The sequence below is a fragment of the Acipenser ruthenus genome, chromosome 2 (assembly GCF_902713425.1).
Source record: "Acipenser ruthenus chromosome 2, fAciRut3.2 maternal haplotype, whole genome shotgun sequence".
Lineage (NCBI taxonomy): Eukaryota > Metazoa > Chordata > Actinopteri > Acipenseriformes > Acipenseridae > Acipenser > Acipenser ruthenus.
In genome coordinates, this window is record NC_081190.1 from 55470020 (window position 1) to 55490192 (window position 20173).

General features: G+C 38.5%; 1 protein-coding gene across 2 annotated transcripts in view; it reads left to right on the forward strand.

Annotated features, from left to right (window-relative positions):
• Nucleotides 1–20173, forward strand: part of LOC117409314 (guanine nucleotide exchange factor subunit RIC1-like) — a 116609-nt gene that overhangs the window by 13531 nt on the left and 82905 nt on the right. For both annotated transcript variants that reach the window (XM_034015153.3, XM_034015152.3), the window contains exon 2: nucleotides 19082–19189. In XM_034015153.3, coding sequence (XP_033871044.2) covers nucleotides 19082–19189 — 108 coding nt within the window. The remainder of the gene's footprint in view (nucleotides 1–19081; nucleotides 19190–20173) is intronic.

Consider the following 20173-nt stretch of genomic DNA (forward strand, 5'->3'; position numbering starts at 1 on the left):
CAGTTTTAATTAAATGATTCTGAGCATTCGGGAAATCACTGCTTGACAATGAGCCGACAGCAAAGTCTGCAGGAAGCCTGCACTGCAAACAATGTGTGAGTGCAGTTCCCAGCCAAAATCAAGCTCATTAGCTTTTATGAGCATCAGAAAAAATGGCAGAGGATCCAGCTGGATAAGACTGGTGTTTTTTTTTGTTTTGTTTTTTTGTTGCTCTGTACTGAAGGGCTTACGAACTTTGACACTATAAATGTAAGAATATTTGACTCGCCTGCTTTACCACAGTCATGATTTTCAGAACAGTACTGGCGACCACTGACGTTTAAACTGTGCACAGCAGTCTGGTAGGGAATGGGTTGTGGCTAAAACATACAGTATACTGAAAAACTGAGTGCACCCTGTGCGACACACTGCACACACTACGTGTCGCTTTTAAACTGGACTCTATGAACGATCACTTTGAAAATCTGACAGAAGCCGTGCACTCAGTTTGACTGCAAACGCAGCCTCTGTCTCTTGAGAAACCATTATATTTTATTACGGTTGCCCTGCTGGCTAAGATGCGCTCCCACACTCTTTGGTCCAAAAACGTGCTCCATCTTGCTTTAGTTAGAAAATATCAGGGAAGATGGTATTAAATGGGTTGTTGATCTAATGATCTTAACACCACTACTCCTGGAACTCATAAACCTTTTCTAAAATGCACCTCTCATTACTGTTGTTTTGTAAATGTGAGTCATCGCTTAAGGTACAGAACAGATGTCAGCTGCATAACAGGAAACGATTACATAGTAAATTTTCTGCCTACGGAAATAACTATGCAGAAGTGAGCAGGTGTGTGACATACCACTTGGTGCACAGCTAGTAAATGCTTGCTGGCCACAGCAGTCTGGTGCACATAGTTATTTTCATTCTCATTGTTTGTGGCTATTTGGAGCAGCCAGCTCAGGAGGAGTTCAAGAATAATGCACTCCTTAGTGAGTCTGGTGAGCCCCCACTGCTTCATGCTCCCCCTGGCTGCAGCACAGCTGTACTGATTTTAAAACTGAACTCATTTTAAAGAATTCATTGTTGATTACTAAACACAGTATTTTGTGACCAGATCCCATATAAAAGTACTATGGTACCATCCAAAAACACTGTAGTTTCCAATGGTATACTACAGTACATGCTAGCAAGCTTAAATGTTTTTGGACAGTACTATAGAATTTTCTTAGTTAGAGTATTAATATTAAAAGGAAAACAAACAAAAAAAAAACTAATTATGGTGGATAATTTCCAGTGAAAGACGCAAACTAACATAGCCCCACACAAAACAGTTCCCACAGTCCCGATCACCACTATGGGCACTAGTGTCTGCATGACTGCATACAGTGAAGTGTATGTGGTAAGGGGACGTTTTAAAGGAAAATGTGAAACAGGTGTGATAACAACAGCATCGTGTTTGACATTAGTACATTACTTATTATTACAGCACAGTGGAAAATAGGACCCACAATTCCCTTTTTGAAAGCTTTGTTTTGTTTTTATACAAATTCTCAGCCTCATGTCCTTGGAGGACTGAGCAATTGTTGCTAAGGGATTAAAAACAATCAGAAATCGGCATTGAGAAAAAGAAGTATGGATTTTATTGCCGTTCAAGCCTGTGATTTTTAAAAAATAAAAAATAGATAAAAATGAATCATGCCCAACAAGAAGGGCAGTTTGCTAGTGGTAACTGTTTGTCCGTCCATCTGTCTCTGCCTGTGACACTTTACATGGTGAACACGACAACTGGCTTCTTTTTGTACAAATCTGTACCAAACTTTTATCATACACTCCTAGCCTCATGTAGATGTTTCAAATTGATTTGGCTGTTATCGAATACATTTATGCAAGTATTTTAACCAGTACAAGCACACTTTTCTGTTATTACTTTTGTGATTAGGAAGACCCACTGGTTAAGTAACTAACTATTCATTGAGGGCAGCAGCTTACAGGAGGGAGTGAGTGAAAGCTGGACCAAAAAAAAAACTAAAACCATGCAAAACATTTTAAACTGTGCCATGCAATTACTTTGTCTCTATAGTCTGTATAATTTGAGAATGCACATGATTTTGTAAACTGCAAGTAGCAATTTATTTTAAAAGAAGATATTCCCACAAAAAACACTTGAAGACATAGGATACATCTGCTTCTAGCATAAGGTGTAGACTAGATCAAATCATCAAATAAGGTTGAGGCGATATCATTTGAACACTATCAGTGTTTCCCGCACTCGCCTCAGGCCTGACTCGCTGAATCTGCGTGCGATTGAGCTCACGACAGCATGTTAAGCAATCAAATTTTAAAAGATTGACAGCTCATATATATATATATATATATATATATATAAATTTCAGCTTGTGTTGGTAGCCAGGAAGTTACACATTGCAAACACAATCAGGAGCACAGACAAATAGACAGACATGTGCTTTTATACTGCCCCCCCTTAAAGGTATATACCCACTTTTATTATAATTTTTATGACCAATTTGAGTGTTATATTTCAGGATAAGGTGTCTGGCCAGACTAACTCCAATCAATTAAGTTGCAGATGGGGAGCTTCTTACCCCATTATATGTGGTAGGTGTCACATAGTCATCCTTCGTCGTCTGTCCCGCTATCCCCCCCCCCCCTTTAAGGTGTCACACTTGCGATCACCAAACTGTACTCAATAATTAACAGGTCCAAGTCGCAGAAGCTTAGCTGAAAACTTGGAAGCAGCTTCAGATAGAGGGTGTGACCTAACCCAGACCAAGTTGTAATATTTGGCCTGCCTAGTCTGAGCCTTATCTACATTGCTAACCACCTGTTTAGCTAACTGCTATTGCCTTTCGAGTACATTTTGTCTTAATGACTCTGGCTGGGGAGCTACTTTCCAAAGCCGATCCAATGGCACATTTTAATCTTCGTCCCAATGCCAGTTCAGCGGGACTAAATCCTGTGGATTCCTGGTGAGCAGAGTTGATGGCGAACTGGAACTCGCAAATCTGCTTATCCAAGTCTTCATGGTGATCCCCCACATAAGAGGCGATAATTGTCTTCACCCTGTGGTTTATACATTCTGTGAGGTTGGTTTGTGGGTGGTATGCTCCAGTGAGCTTGTTCACAACTCCCCAAGTCTTGCCGATGTCTTTCAGGAGTTGACTGCTGAACTGGCTTCATCTGTCAGACACCAAATAGTGTTGTGTGCCCCACTGAATAAAGATGTCTCTAATCAGGATGTTGACAATCCGGGTGGTCTTGCCGTCTTTTAATGGAAAAAACTCAACCCATTTTGAGTAATAATCCACAACTACCACAAGCATGGTGTTACCGCTCTTACTGCGGGGAAATGGGCCCATCAGGTTGATTCCAAGCATTTCTCCTGGTTCGGTAACAGTGGTGGATTGTAACATACCTGCAGGTTTTATGTTCACAGCTGGGAATGAGGATAATAAAGGGGTGCTAGTCTTTCTGGCTAAGTTTGTGCACCCAAGATTTATCTCGCTTGCCCAAACAACCAACAATAGCCTTTTCTAATTAACACAGCCTCTAATATAAACTCTTCAGATTGCTCAAAACATGTTCGGACCTGCTCTCCTGAATATTTCTTCCTGATTTCAAAGCTACTTGTTTGAGCTTGACGTATATCCTGCTCTGCATTACTTATACGGTCATTTATGATTTGTATATCCTATCTCCCTCGTTCCAACTCCTGTACACTATTAACCAAGTCCCCCTCATCTTCACTCTCTGGCTCACTCAGATATAAAAGACTTAAGAGAAGAAACTAAATTATCTATCTGACCCCTCCTAGTCACAAAAGGTGCATTTATGTCAGTAAAAGAAACAGGGTCTGAACAATCCGTGTCAGTAACAGCAGGAGGAAAGTGTGTGTTGGAATCTGAAGCCATGATGGACAAAATTGCACAGGTGCAGAAAGAGAAAGTATAGTAAACGGTGGAATCGATCCCTGTACAGGCCACCAATCTGTCTAGTTTGAAACACTAAGCCAATCTAAGTGTAAAAAGAAAGATTATTAAGAACAATCTTAACCCTTTGCAGTCCATTTATTAAGTGCGTGTCAGGCATGTCAGGTCCAATTTATTTTCACACGAGCAGTTAATTTTAGACGCGCTGTTTAAAAGTATTTTTTTCCACAGTCAAACGGGTTTAAAAGGCCCTGCATAACAACAAAGCACTCACTAGGCATCTCCAGCCCCGCCCCACCCTTTCGTTCGCTATAGCTTTCACCTATGTAAGAAATAAATAATAATAATAATAATAATAGTCGTACATACCTATCAATCATCTCCTGATCACTCGTTTTATCACCAAACGCCTCAATAATGCGATCCAAGTCACTACTTTATTACTATAACATCTGAAAAAAGCTCTGCAAATGTCTGTGATATTCTCTGAGCGCTGATGCAGTCACAGGCAGCTTGTTTCCTTATGGCTGCTCCTATCTGATCCCAGGGGCAAGTATGACTATTCACGAGATACGCCCTTTTTTTTTTTTTTGATTGGCTTGTCTCGGCTCCTGTCGCTCCCACTCGGCCATTGAATGGTTTTCTCGGCTTTTTCCGGAGAAAAAACGACTAGAAACCTGGTTTTTGTGTCTTTTTGATGATGTCGGACAGGGTCCGACATTGGACCGGATAGGAATAATTGCAGTGTCGGACCAGGTCCGACATAGGACCGCAAAGGGTTAAGGAGCTGATGGTGGGCTACTCAGGAGCTGCTGTGGTCGCGCAAAACCACGCTAGTGGCCGCATTTGAGAAACATTGATCTGTACTATAGCCCTGTATTCTAGCAAAATTAGGAAAATGTGCAACGTGCTTATGAGTTTAAAAACAATTAACACTGTAATCTGAGCACCATTAGTTTGAGTGTTTGTGTATTAAAGGGCACTAAGGGTACAGTTCATCACATTACTTACGTTGATGCTGTGTGAATACGCATTGTGAACTTTTATTTCTTCAGCTGTATCCCCAATCAATCCGAGTTCTTAATTGTTTTATACAAACATACAGTAAGTCATACTACTGTACTGTATGAATGCTGCTTGAAAAAGATACGCTACTATACTGTTTAATACTACAGTAGTTCCTGCAGCAGTTCTGAAAATATGATTTATATTACATTTTCAGTTAGTGACTAAAGCATTTACCATGTTTTCAAGTCCCCTACTCCCATGATGCCCTTCTCTTCTTACTTTCTTCACTGTTGTCAGACACAAGAGTCCATTGTATTTCAAAAAGATAATCCCATTTATATGTGAATCAGACTAACTATTTAATGTTAAATGCTGCTTAATAGTGTCACCATTTTATCAGTTTTGTGTGTGAAGGACCCAAGTATGCCCTTTCTTGGGGACAAAATGGAGTGGTACAATTCATGACTTCGAAATCTCTGATACATGGTACAGCATATCCCGACTTTTAGACTCGGCTGAGATCTGCTTTAGCAAATGTGTAATCCCTGTGGTTTCCTACTGAGACACATTCATCTGATGGCTAAAGAAATAGATTTATTAGGCCAGTCTTGTTTTTCACCTTGGGTTTCTTGAAACTGTAAGGAACAAATTAAACTTAAAAGCTCTCGCTGGAGGAATGAGTTCTGAATCGAATCGCTAATGGCATTTACAGCTGTTGTACACGTGTTGAGGATTCTTGACGGCTGCTATTGTTGGTGAAAGAAAAGCCTTTTTTCTTAAGGCCACAGTAGTCAGGCTAGATTCTCAACAACAGAGCTCTAATACTGCTTGTCTGGATTTACATTATGAGCCCAGCTGCTACTGTAAAGCAAAGTGTTTAGATGTCTTTCTACTCCATATAATCTTGTTGAAAAAGGAATGCATTACAACACCTACTTTCCAATTGCTTACCTCCAAACTATTTAAAGGTGGACACAAATCTATTTTTACCATCAGCTTTTGTGTTAATGCAAAATACTTTCCCAGGCACTCCTTTTAATTATTTTACTATTAGCCTACTTAATATCTTAAGTTGAAGCGCCCTATAAATAATTGCCTTTTCATTCATGTTGACATTTCTCCTAGTCTTCAAAGCTTTCCTGTAAGGAAAAAAACAGTGTTAATCTCTTAACTTTTTGTCTTGTAATTTCAACACTGTGAAAAGTTTATTTGCGGGCTGGGCATAAGCAAATGTTTTTCATAGTATTATAAATCACATTTCAGAAGTCAACCAATGACAGTGAAGTATTTGCCAAAATTCCAGTACAATTTATCCTGGGTACAGACGTCATCCCGTGTATAGAACACCACACCTAATTTCAGCACTAATCCGGTAGCTTTTTTGGGAGCTCGTTGGACACTTTGCTGCAGATGAAGACATTTCTGAGTCAACATAAACTCGTAGGTCTTTTTCATAGATTCCTTCTTCAATTTCAGTATCTCCCATATGATATTTATAATGCACATTGTGAATGCCTTCGTGCAGTACCTTACACTTTTCTCTATTAAATGTCATTTGCCATGCGTCTGCCCAGTTCTGAATGCTGTCTAGATCATTTTGAATGACCTTTGCTGCTGCAACAGTGTTTGCCACTCCTCCTGTTTTTGTGTCTTCTGCAAATTTAACAAGTTTGCTTTCTATACGAGAATCTAAATCATTAATGTAGATTAGAAATAGCAGAGGACCTAAGTGATCCCTGTGGTACACCACTGGTTACCTCGCTCCATTTTGAGGTTTCTCCTCTAATCAGTACTTTTTGTTTTCTACATCTTAACCACTCCCTAATCCATGTGCATGCATTTCCTTGAATCCCTACTGCGTTCAGTTTGAGAATTAATCTTTTATGTGGGACTTTGTCAGTATCACGCATTGCATCTTGTTAATACTGTACCACCTAACCTTCACTATCTGTGAAGCATTTTTTTTTTAACGTTATTGAATATTGTTAAATATTCATTATATAAGAGTTAATTTTGAAACTCCAAAGAAGTGCAAACTATCTACAGTCAGTTTTCTTCAATGTGCACAATCTACAGGCTGTTTGCCAGGAATACAAGCCTGTCGACCTGCTCTGGATTCAAGGCGGTGCGCTTTTTTGTTTGCATACTTACTAAGCTTTTTCAAAACTGATTCGCTGGTAGGATGGGACCAGCAAATCAGATGCTAGTTAACACGAGCAGGAAAAGAGCATGTCTACTAACTATACGTGTTGCAAAAATGTAATTATTGAATCAGATATCCAGTATTTATATCGATGTATATAATGAAGAATGGAATCGATTGAAAAATCGATTTTTGATTTAATCGTAGCAGCCCTACTTACCACATATAAAGCACTACTTCAAAAAATGAAAAACTATAATAAAATAAACATTTCAAAAGAAACTAGTGCATAAACAAGTATATGTACATACAAAACTGTAAAAACATACAAAAATGTTTTAAATAACATAAAAAAAAGAAAATAACTCAATTCCATTACGTAACATGAATGCGCTTTCAGGGAAACAGCCTTCAAAGTAGCACAATCCACACAAATGTAATGCTTCTCAACTTTTCCTGTGCATTTACCACATACTGCTCTTTCACATTGGGCACAGATTTTTATTGCATTTAGCTACCTGGCATTGTTTTATCTTGCGTGTGTCACTGGGTGCAGCACTGAATCCAGGTTGAGCTGCACTTGTCTGCAGCTTTGCAGTTTTCTGATCGAAATGTTTCTGCTGAAGCGCTGTGGCTAGCTTCAAGATGAAATCTCTCCTACTGATATTTTCCCCGGTGCATTCCTTGTACAGAACAAAGGAATTGATCGCTGCCAGTTCCAGTATATTGTAAAATACAGCAACTGGCCACTAGCGAGAACGGGTTTCACCGAGTACTGACGTGTCATCTCGTCTGTACTCCGGACTTTGTGTCATTGTAGAAATCCACATTCTACGTTTTTTTTTTTTTCTTGTCAAATGTCCCGATGGCAACTGACATGAAGGGAGCTGAGAATAATCTTTCTCTGCTTGCACTTGTAAACAGTTAGCGTAGCACAGTCATTGTGTTTCGAAATTGCACTGGAGTACAGTTATGGTTGCAAGTTTTGCGCAGATGGTGGAAGCACTCTTGTTGTCCCCTGTTTCAACCAGGCTTTTTTATTTTATTTTTTTTCTTCTTCAACTCTTTTGCCAATTGCAGTGAAGTAATAAAAATTGTCAGTGGTATGTTCGCTTCACAAACATACAGGATTGCAATAAGCGCTTCTAATTCCTCCAATGACATTGCCCAGGAATCATCATTTTGTATCTTATGTGCCGCTGCTACAGTACAGCGATTTTGTGCAGCCCATCTTCCCACAGTGTCAACACTGGGATTTATAATTTTCCAAATAGTGCCATCCTTCTCAGTTTCCTGAATGCCTGTTCGTGCTGGCGATGCAGCTGGAGTCGCTGTTCTTGGTACTGCTGTGGGTGAAGCGGTTGGCATGGCTGGCACGCCTGCAGCTGCTTCAGGAGACGATAAAGGGCAAAGCTGCTGGCACTGCAGAGATAAGCTCAGTGGGGGTAGAGATAACAACAGGCTTGTATATATATATATATAAAAAAGAAAAAAATAGAATATTGTAGGTATATTCAAAATAAAAACTTGTGGGCGGGATTAAAACGTCCATATTTTCACGATCCTGCCTTTCAAATGCCGTCAGGGTATTTAATACAGATATTTAAGAAAAGTCATAAACGGACAACTGCATAACTTTCAGACACGCAGAGTAATTTAAATTTGAAAACCTCAAACCGTCAAAATGACTGCCGTGGCGGTTCTAGTGTTAATCATTTGATTTGTTACTTTTTTTAATGAACAATGAACATTGTAGTTGCTTTATTAATGTCAGGGTATTATAAATTAATGTCTGCTACATCAGTGTGTCGAAAACACCAAAGTACATTACTGCATGTCTACTATACAGTGAAACTTATTGCAAAACAATGCACTGTAATGCAGTATTTGGCAATTTATAAAAAAGCATTCCAGGAACAGTTCTTACCATGCTTTCTCAGTGCGTGCCAAAGTAAGCAATCGTGTGTATGCACTGTAAGAACGTGTTAACCCGAGACAACAACAAAAGCATGCACACAAACATAAACTGGCCCATCGGTTAATAGATGGTATCTTATCTTGCGGGATCGAATATGATCGGTTCCACTGCAGTATAATAAGTTAATACGTTGTGTATAGGGTGATTCTTATTGTATAAAATACGTCATATCTGAGTGTGAGCAGCCAGAACGGCTTCGCTTTGCAGTCCTCTCGCCCAAACTGCACGAGATGACATTTCTTACACACATCATGTATTGCCTTTATATAGGAATTCCAAAAGCGCATTTTTGTCTACACATTCAAACAAAAGACATTTGTCATTTACATTTTTTTTTTTTTTTACATTTCTGTTGCATTTCAAATCTGCCAGCCCCACCTACTCTACATTTATATTTAGGGCAGTCAGAAAAGTCACAAAGACATTGTTACTTTATTTCAATGGAATGGTGAATGTTCAGTGCCCTAAACCTAATGCACAAATGCATAGTTAAAATCACATTTGAAGATACTGGATGACTTTTGTTTAAGCTTTCTTGTTGCTCAGGGACTCTCGATAGAGTAAGAAAACTGATTAGCAACTATACAATTTAAAGTTTAATCTTTCTCTTTTATATTGCAACATCTCCAAGTTAAAAAAAAAGAGGAAGAGGAGTTGCATGCTAAATAGGGTTCACAAAGTTTTCAGCTCCAAGTACCTTTTCAAAAATACAACTAAAATTGTGTCTTGTGGAAATAAACAAAATGATATAGGCAACATACCCAAGGCCTGTCCTGGGCCTCCTGTGTTGAGTGGAGTTTTTTCTCCTTTACTTCTTTATTTAATGTCATGCTAACTGACTTTTATTAAACAAAGTTTGACTAAGGGAGTTTTACTTCCATCCCTGTTAAATGTAATTTCAGGTGCCAGCAGAAATTGCTTGGACCAAAGGTAAGTCATTGATTTGCTGAAAAGAGATTTCACTAGAGTTCACATACTGTAGTACTGTTCTTGCATAGCACCTGGTGTTTCAGTCTCAAAGGTTTGCAAACACCCTGGTACTGTACAGTAACAGGACCATCAAAACCCAACAAATACACTCTCTTGGCAGTTTTTGATTGCATTCATAGTACAATAGTATCAGTTGTTCCATTGTAGGATTTGCTCCTCTGTAGTCAAATCCTCCTTCTACAATCTCTGAAACATCTCAAAGGTCCGTCCCTATCTTTCCCTCCCGGATGCAGAGATACTCTGTAATACATCCATCTCTCGACTCGACTACTGTAACTCTCTCTACAGTTGTCTCCTGTCACGCGTCATAAACCGATTGCAGCTGGTTCAAAATGCCGCTGCTAGGATCCTTACCAGATGTAAAAAACATGATCTAATTACCCCCTGTCTTGCCCAGCTGCACTGGCTTCCTGTAAAGTTCAGGATTACTTTCAAAATTCTCCTTCTTGCCTACAAGGCCCTTCATCACACAGGTCCAGAGTATCTCTCCAACCTGCTCACCCGCTATTTCCCTGCACGTAAGCTGAGGTCCTCTGACTCAGGGCCAAGCAAAAGTACACCACACTCGGAGAGTGCTCTTTTAGCTTCACGGCCCTGACTCTCTGGAACTCTCCCAGCTTTAGCGCGTGTAGCTCCCACAGTCACTCGCTTCAAATCAACTCTCAAGGCCCACTTGTTCTCTCTTGCTTTCCATGCTCTTTAAGCCTGATATCTGTTATTAGCTGTTGTCTAAATTGCTATTTCAGGTTTGACACACGCATCCACAATGTTTAGAATTCACATCCTACCCTTTTATTTAATGTATTATGCCTGTATTTAATGTATTTGTGTTGTTTTTTAGTGTTTGTATTTAATGTACTATGCCCTGTATTTCACTGTATTTAATGTATTATGCATTGTTCCTCATTATCTTGTAAAGCGTTTTATGATGGTGGTCCAATATGAAAGGCGCTATATAAAATAAAGATGGATTGATTGATTTTTATTATCTGCCTGTAAGAGTTAGTAGAGATCAGGTTTGTTTGATATTGAAATTCTAGATGTGATTCTTTGTTTGTGGAGATTGGATGTGCAGTAAGCATATCGATGTCCAGTTTCTGTTCCCAACTGAGGTTATTTTAGGTTGTTTTTCTGCAAGCTTTGCTTTGTATCTTATTATAAAGTCATGCACTTGTGAAAGATCATCTGTTTTTAATAATTTTAGGATGACTGTCCTTCCACCTGCACATGTTTTTATTTTTTTTTATTTTGTTGTTTTAAGGTTGAGAAGCTTGAAACACAGAACAATATTTTCTTGTAATCAGTTGCCATGAAACTTGGCATTAACATTATTTAAATACGTTAAATATCATATTCTGTCTGTCTGTACTTCCGTCTGTACAGATGTCACACTTCTACATATATTAGCTGGATAACCGCTTATCCAAATGTGACGAAACCTGGTACAGTACTTTCCGGCTAAGAGAACACCCCTCGGGAAGCAAGTGAAGTGTTCTTATAGCTGAAGTGTTCTCTAGGACGGAGTTAGCCACCAGACACAATATGAATCAATCAATAAATAAATACATATGTATTAGTTGTCATGTCACACGTGCATCAACATAGGAAATTAACTGAATAAATAAAAGCAAAAATAAGCAAGTGTATGTTAATTAACTATAATAATAACGTTAATAAAACTAAAGACAAACAACATGGTAAAAAAGCTTAATCGCTATGTACTATGAAATTAGCAGGTGGGTGTGTTTCTGGCTATCACAATGGCAGAGGCAAAAATAATGGCCATTACTTAGGGTTAACTTAACGTTAATAAACTAACTGTCAAACTAAATTAACACAGCACCCCTACACACATTACAAAATGCAGCAGTAATATACAAGACATGCACATTATTTAACAGAATGGTGAAGCAACTCGCCAGAACAGAAACAGCAAATTGCTCGAACAATTTCCAACTTTGCGTACCAAGAGAAACAGTGGCGCATTTAGCAGTTTGTTTACATGCCATTTTGTAGCAATGAGGTGCACTTGTGGAAATCAGAATACAAAACATGATATGACACGCCAGGACTGGAAAGATTTAAAATCAATCGATGTCCCTCAAGACACTCTCGCGATGACAAGTTGCTTTTTTCGGCACCGAACCAGAATTTTCGGCTTCGGTTCTGAAAATTCTGAACGGCTGATTTTGTTTCATTCCATTCCGGTTCGAATGAAATAAAATACCGATTTAATAACGGTTCAGTTTTTTTTTTAGCCAAGTATGCTGTTGTATTAGTGTTCATGGGTCTTAATTTTCTCAAATAAAACAAAAAAGCATGAAATATAGATAACTCTGCACTCAGAGAAAACGGTGTGACAAGTTATCTGTCTGTATCACTAAATGCATTTACTTCCTGTATATTGAAACAACAATGCCTTAAAAGAAAATGACAGCAGTCTGCTTCTTTTTTTTCTTTTCTCCGTTGCAACTTTCTTTTACCTCTGTTCAAGTTTTTTTTTCTTTCTCCCCAACAAGCTCGGTGGGTTAGTGTCCTTACATTAAGTGTAATAACTTAATGTGATGTTTGTCTAAAATAAACTCTGCAGCTAATCGAGATCATGGCGCCATCCAATATGCCAGTTGCTTTTTTTTTTTTCTCTGTTCTATTCCACCTTTCAACTTTGTGGTGTTATTAACTTAATAATATTATCATTATTATTATTATTATTATTATTATTAATAATAATAATAATAATAATAATAATAATAATAATAATAATAATAATAATAAAAAGGGCTAGACACATCTGCAATATATTTGAAAGGTAATACCAAAAAAACATTTGTGACAAACATCTGTTCAAAGCATTATATATTTACCATAACCTATACATTTCTTATTGCTAGCTGCTGTGTTTTAAACCGAAGATATGCAGAAAGAATCCTCTCCAAGTAATCATTGTTTTGTTTATTTGGTGCTTACAACTAACCGAAAGAGTGTCTCGTATTTGTCGGAAAAACACTGTTCATTTGAGGCTGGTGTTTAGAAGACGTTTCAAGCGAAGGCAAATATTGATGATGATGATGATGACGATGATAGCTGCTTGTTGTTTTTGTACGCGTGACAGTGTGGCGAGATACAGATGCAACATAGGAGCTGGTTTACTAAACTCGGGTGGAGCAGCGCAAATGCAACGCTAATGTCTGTACCGCTATGTCTTGGCACAATGTTTTCCCTGCGAGTGTATATGGTGCAATTATAATGAAGCCAGACACAATACAAGTGCTAAATCATTACTCAATTGTCATTTCATATTTTTCTTATGACTTTTCTTTGACTTGTGACAGTTTTGCTATTATGCTTAAAGGAGATGCATGCGCAATAGTAAATCTCAATCACAGGTATTAATTAAATGCGTAATTTCAATGAATAAGCCCTGGGTTGTGGCAGTTTGTAAATTAGACCCATAGTATTTTTTTTGTGATGTGCTGTTGTGTACATGTGACATTGGTGTTTTTGTAGGTGTGCTTGTGTCATTGTATAGTGTTTTGACAAGCCCTGCGTTGCGTATATGTGACAGTGGCGAGACACTTTTTGGTGCTTGCTTCGCTGTTTGGAGCGGTTCGTTTCCAAGTGAACTGGAATATGTTTGGTTTCATATTGTAAAAAGTTGAAACAGAGCAAAGTGGCAAAGGGGAAGGGGAGTTTCCATCTGCCTCAAAGTAAGCGAGGGAGGTGCTGCTGGCCCAAGAAGGGGGAGCCGTCTCCAGCTACAGGTCAGGAGGGCAGCTGGGATGCCTACCTTAGCGCTCTTGAGGCCTTGAGTTGGTGCCTTGTCTGTTGGGAGTGGAGGCACTTCATGGTCAACTGCCTCCTTCAAGAGGAAGAGGAGGAATGTCTGCCATAGTACCCACTGCCACTGCCGGAGTGGCCCTCAGCATTGCCACTGCCGGAGTGCCCCGCACCGCTACCAGTGGAGAGGAGACCACCTCCACCACAACCCGGACCACCACCCCTATGTCCTGACCCGGTGCTGATGGGTCAGAGCCTTCAACCTGGGCTCCCAGACACCTGGCACTTGTGTCCGGACCTTTGGTCGCTGGGTCTAGGTCCCAGGCCACTGCATCACCAGACACAGTTGTTCGCCTGGTCTCCTGCTTCGCTCCCCCTGGTGGCCCAGACGTTGCTCGCACCTCTCCCGGCTGCAGCACTTGCCCGGTTGCCGGCCTGCGCTCCCGGGACCCCGTCCACCTCACCAGTGGCCAGTTCACTTTCTCCGGGGGGAGGCACCAGGGTCGGGACCAGGCCGAACTTCAACCCGCCCACAGAAGTTCACAAGGAGAAAGAAATGAGGGGAGTGGGTTGGTGTTTTAAGGGGGGTGGTGGCTTATTGTGGCCATGTGTGCAGTGTGCAGTGTGCAGTGCAAAAGCCCTGCCGGTATAAGGTGTGTGGGGAGAAAACGTGAGAATGTGGCTGGAGCCGTAAACTGATTAACAATTAATTAGGCTCCAGTCACAGGTGTATAAAAAGGGTGCTCACTGGTGTTAATATTGGAATTAATGTTGGTGGTAGAAGGTGAAGGTGTGTTGTTGTGCTGTGCTGTCCTGTATTGTTGTTTTTGTGCAGATCTTTTGTTTTGGCGCTTGTGCCGTTTGTTTTGTTTATGTGTTTTGTTTGTTTAGTGTACTGTCTGTGTTAATAGCATAGCGTGCATAGCACTTCACTGCAGTTTTCTGTGTCTACAAGTCTACAAGTTTAAAAAAAAAAAAAAAAAACTCCTTCCAGCTTGTCATTGCCCATTCAATTTTAAATTAAAAACCTTACACATTGATCTGAAAGAACTGATTGTACAGCTATCCCTTTGAAGTAACAAATTGAAATAGCTGCCTGGATATATTACTTTCTGTATCCATTTCAAGGTAACTAAATACGCTGAAGCAGGTTTTTTGTAAATTATATACAAAACAGCATACAGTGCAATGGGTCTACATTGACGTTACCATGGAGCTTTTTTTTAATTTGTTTTTTATTCAAATCATAACCATGATGAGAACTCTGTGAACCACATTCTGCATCCTCATAAGCTTTCCTATTAAAAATTAAATTAACAAAACATGCTGTATGTGAAGTAAGCTCAATAAACGTACATTATCTTGTACATACTGTACTGTACCTAGTGTATGGTATGTCAGCATTTTTACATATCTATTAGAGAATCTATTGTCAAGACATGTTTAGGACAAGTTATCAGTGTGGAGGGCTCTGGACTCTTGATTGGAGGGTTGTGGGTTCAATCCCTGGTAGGGGACACTGCTGCACCTTGAGCAAGGTACTTTACCTAAATTGCTCCAGTAAAAACCCAACTGTATAAATGGGTAATTGTATGTAAAAATAATGTGATATCTTGTAACAATTGTAAGTCGCCCTGGATAAGGGCGTCTGCTAAGAAATAAATAATAATAATAGTAGTTATCTAATCTTTAACATCAAGCTGTCAGCTTTTTATTGGTACAGTAGCTTCCATGTTGTATTTACAGTACTGTTGTGGTGGAGGATGTGGTGTCTTGTGATTCCAGGTTTACAGGCTATTAAGGATTTCGACAGGGTTCCAATCACTTCCCTTTAAAAATCCATTGACTGCAAGAAGTCAGGCTTGTGTATTTGATTTGTTTGGATTTTCACTTACAATACTGTACTGGGCAATAGTGTGGAGTAGTGGTTAGGGCTCTGGACTCTTGACCGGAGGGTCGTTGGTTCAATCCCAGGTGGGGGACACTGCTGCTGTACCCTTGAGCAAGGTACTTTACCTAGATTGCTCCAGTAAAAACCCAACTGTATAAATGGGTAATTGTATGTAAAAAATAATGTGATATCTTGTAACAATTGTAAGTCGCCCTGGGTAAGGGCGTCTGCTAAGAAATAAATTATAATAATAGTAGTTATCTAATCTTTAACATCAAGCTGTCAGCTTTTTATTGGTACAGTAGCTTCCATGTTGTATTTACAGTACTGTTGTGGTGGAGGATGTGGTGTCTTGTGATTCCAGGTTTACAGGCTATTAAGGATTTCGACAGGGTTCCAATCACTTCCCTTTAAAAATCCATTGACTGCAAGAAGTCAGGCTTGTGTATTTGATTTGTTTGGATTTTCACTTACAATACTGTACTGGGCAATAGTGTGGAGTAGTGGTTAGGGCTCTGGACTCTTGACCGGAGGGTCGTTGGTTCAATCCCAGGTGGGGGACACTGCTGCTGTACCCTTGAGCAAGGTACTTTACCTAGATTGCTCCAGTAAAAACCCAACTGTATAAATGGGTAATTGTATGTAAAAAATAATGTGATATCTTGTAACAATTGTAAGTCGCCCTGGGTAAGGGCGTCTGCTAAGAAATAAATAATAATAATAATAATAATATATTGTGGCCACTTGGCATGCTGAAAACAAACAAAGAAGGATTTTTAGCTTCCAACACCTTTTTAAATTTGGTTGTTATGGAAACCGTTTGAGTGCCACAGAACAGTTACCAAGTGCTATTTCAAATAATTACATAGATTTGATGTTGGTAATTACTGTTGCTACAGCAAATGTTATTTGTTTGCAACACAGCTTGTGTTTCTATGTGTGCCCTATGTCATTTATTGTCTTTTTACAGTGTATGATGCAGTATTGTATATTTAATGTTACTGTGGAAATAAATGTCACTTTGACTCCTTATACTGAATTTAATGAATTAAAAGTAGAGAAAAACAAATTAAACAATATCCTCCAATGGCTTCATTACTACTTTGAATTCTTTTAACATAATGTCTCTATTTTATAGAACATGTGAAGACCCATGTCACTTGAATGTTGAGGGCTTCTATTGTACAGTTGTCCCAATGTACTGTATATAACTTACTGAATACTATCATTTATATAAATTGAATTTGACATATTTTTTGGCCTTATTTTAGACCTGCACATTTGATTTCCTATTTCGCAGGGGTTTGCTCATTGTAGTGTGTTTTGGTCACACTGCTTCAGTCAGTTGTCTTTCTCCCTGACCTCTAATGTTTCAGTCCAAAGCTAATCATGGAATCTCCAATTAGGGATGAATGAACAGGTCTTGTGATGGATGGTAACAGTGAGGCAAAATCACCACAGACTATTTATTTGTCTTTTTAATACTCTAGAAATCCTGGGTTGCCAAGTCTGTGAAATATGTCATTAGCAGGGCCAAAAAAAAAAAGTGGAAATATTTGACCAAATTTTGCTGGAAATTGCTGGGGTATTTCGGGGCAAATTAATAGTATTATTATTATTATTATTATTATTATTATTATTATTATTATTATTATTATTATTATTATTTATTTCTTAGCAGACACCCTTATCCAGGGCGACTTACAATCGTAAGCAAAAACATTTCAAGCGTTACAATACAAGTAATACAATAAGAGCAAGAAATACAATAACTTTTGTTCAAGTAAAGTACAAGTTTGACAAACCACAATTCAATAATACAGCAGGTAATAGTGATAGTTACATCAGGATATGATTAAATAGTGTGCATTTTTCTACTTTTATTATTTATACATACAAAGAAGAATCTAAACATCATACATTTTTGCAAAAAATGCAACTATTGTTTTCTTTCACAAAAAACAGAATACCTTTTCTAAAGGTGCAAAAAAGCTGTATGTGTATGTATGTATGTATGTATGTATGTATGCATGCATGCATGTATGTATGCATGTATGCACGTACATACATACAGGCTCTGAATATGTTTTGACAGACATTTTACTTGAACCACCTAAAAAGTGAAACACAGATTAAAACTACAAATAGTTAGTTGCATATATTTCTTGAAAATGTAGTTGCATTTGAAATAATTAAATGTAAAAAATTTGAATAGCACAGTACTTAGTGAACTCTTCAGAGGTGTACAATATCGCACAGCTGTAGGAGGATGAAGAAGCTGTTGAGGCGGTTTCTCTGGTTGCATTTTGACCTCTTTAATATTAATGCAGGGGCATGTATAAGTATTTGAAAAATGCACGACAGATAACAAGGAAAGGAAGAAAAACTAAGGGGGAAAATACATTTGGTGACAAGGGTGGAACTGATCAGTAGCCCAACATACCAACCCTAATGATTTAAGTGGTTCACAGATTCTTTTTGTACTGCCTATGGAAGGAAGTACCTTGATTTTTAAGAAGAATCCCAAAATGTTAGCTGTTAACCTGCAAAAATGAGCACTGAAAAGGGGCCGTGTTTGAGAGGTCAGCTCTTTCAAAGTAGTCAAGATACTCACTACACACATAAAACAGTCCTTCTAGTTCAACAATGTGTCAAAATATTACCTATTGGTGACAGAGGATGTCAATGAGATTGTAGTTATCAATGCTACAGTCGCAGGGTAATTGGTTACTAAGTTACAGTATGAGCCCTCAAAGTGGACATCAGCCCAGAAATTGCATCCCTTCAGCAGATACACACTTAAGTCTAAAAAAAAAAAAAAAGAGAGAATTCTAAAATGTATCCATCTACTTAAATATGTCACACTTTATCCTTAAAAATAGCACACTTTTAGCACACTCACTAATGGTATTTTTATAGGTTTAGGTGCATCTAGACAGTGAATAATTGATTGAACAGATAGCAAAATGGATTTCTATGTAAATGATCAGCTAAACTGTACAGTATAGTATATCGTTTTGAAAAATTGTACTTCTCTATTTGCAATATCAAAAAAAATCTGAGATGGCGGGGAAGATCCAAAAATGTAGTCCATTTGGTGTGGAATGACCCTCAACCAATTTCTGCCTAGATTATACTTAACTGTAAAATACTGAATGATGGTATATTGTATGAACTATTACTGATGTAAACTTGACATTTAAATTACAAATTGACTAGAAGTCTTTCTCTGTGTCTTCAGTGCCTTTTATTATAAAGTATCTGCTATTCTCACACCTTTCAATAGAATTTGTCTCAAAAATCAATCCTAAACCGCGGTCTGCATTTAACTGATTTATGTATTTTTCTCTTTTCCTTTCTAGCCCAGTGTTCTTATAGTGAGTTACAAAGAGTCGGCAAAGGCGGCCTCCCAGTTTGGGTCCTACCAGCAGGCAGAATGGAGGCCAGACAGCACCATGATAGCTGTGGCAGTGAGTACTTGATGTTGCTTTGCCCTTTAACAGAATGCAGTATGTGTCCACCCCTGCTATAGAGGTGCACCTGGAACTGTTGTACACACTGTTGTTGACCCCTCTTATTTTCCCTTTTGATTTTTTGATTCAAGGCTGTTTTCATTAGTGGTATCTGTCTGGACTGGTGTAAATAACCCTCAGTCACCTCTGTTGAAACCAAGAAAACAAACAGCAAGCGGGGAGAGGGGGGGGCTACAAAGGTATCAATGAAAATGTTTGAAAAAGTATGTGCTCGCTAACACATTAAGGATTTCCCTTGATACTTTCCCAAGAAGTGCAAGGATCTTTTTGGCTCTTTTTTTTTTTTTTTTTTTTAAACTTCAGGTCATTTATACCCAGCAATGGAAAAATGTGCCTCATGAAAACTGTCATCTGCAAAGGACATCCCTATAAAAGTCAATAGCTTTTTGAGGTGTACAGTACTATATGAATTAATTACCAGCCATCCCTATAAACTAGTGAATTACTGCAATTTAGAATCTTCAATTTGTAGTAGCATAGCTCAAAAGCTTTGATGTATATCGGATCTGACTAGGAAATCCATCCCTGAGTTTGTGAACACTGTCATGAGAATGTACAGCTACTGATTTTCCACGATCGCGGAATCACGGACGGAATCGCGGAATTAGGCATTGGGAACGGAATTGGCATTTTGGGAATGGAATTCTGCTTTGCAACTGCACCTTTAAAAAAATTAATTAATTAATAAATAAATAAATAAATAAATCAATAAATCAATAAATAAATGTTATTCTCTATAAAAAAAAAAAAACTACACTACCCAGAAGCCCAGCAATAAAGCGTTTTTGCCTGTGTGCTGTGTGAGTCAAGTTGTTTAAAAAAGTAACTAGCTGTTTTGTGGGTTCTATTTTGTGGAATAATTTTGGAGTTGTATATACAGAAAAGTGAATAGTACCTGAAAAAAACTATCACCCCCCCCCC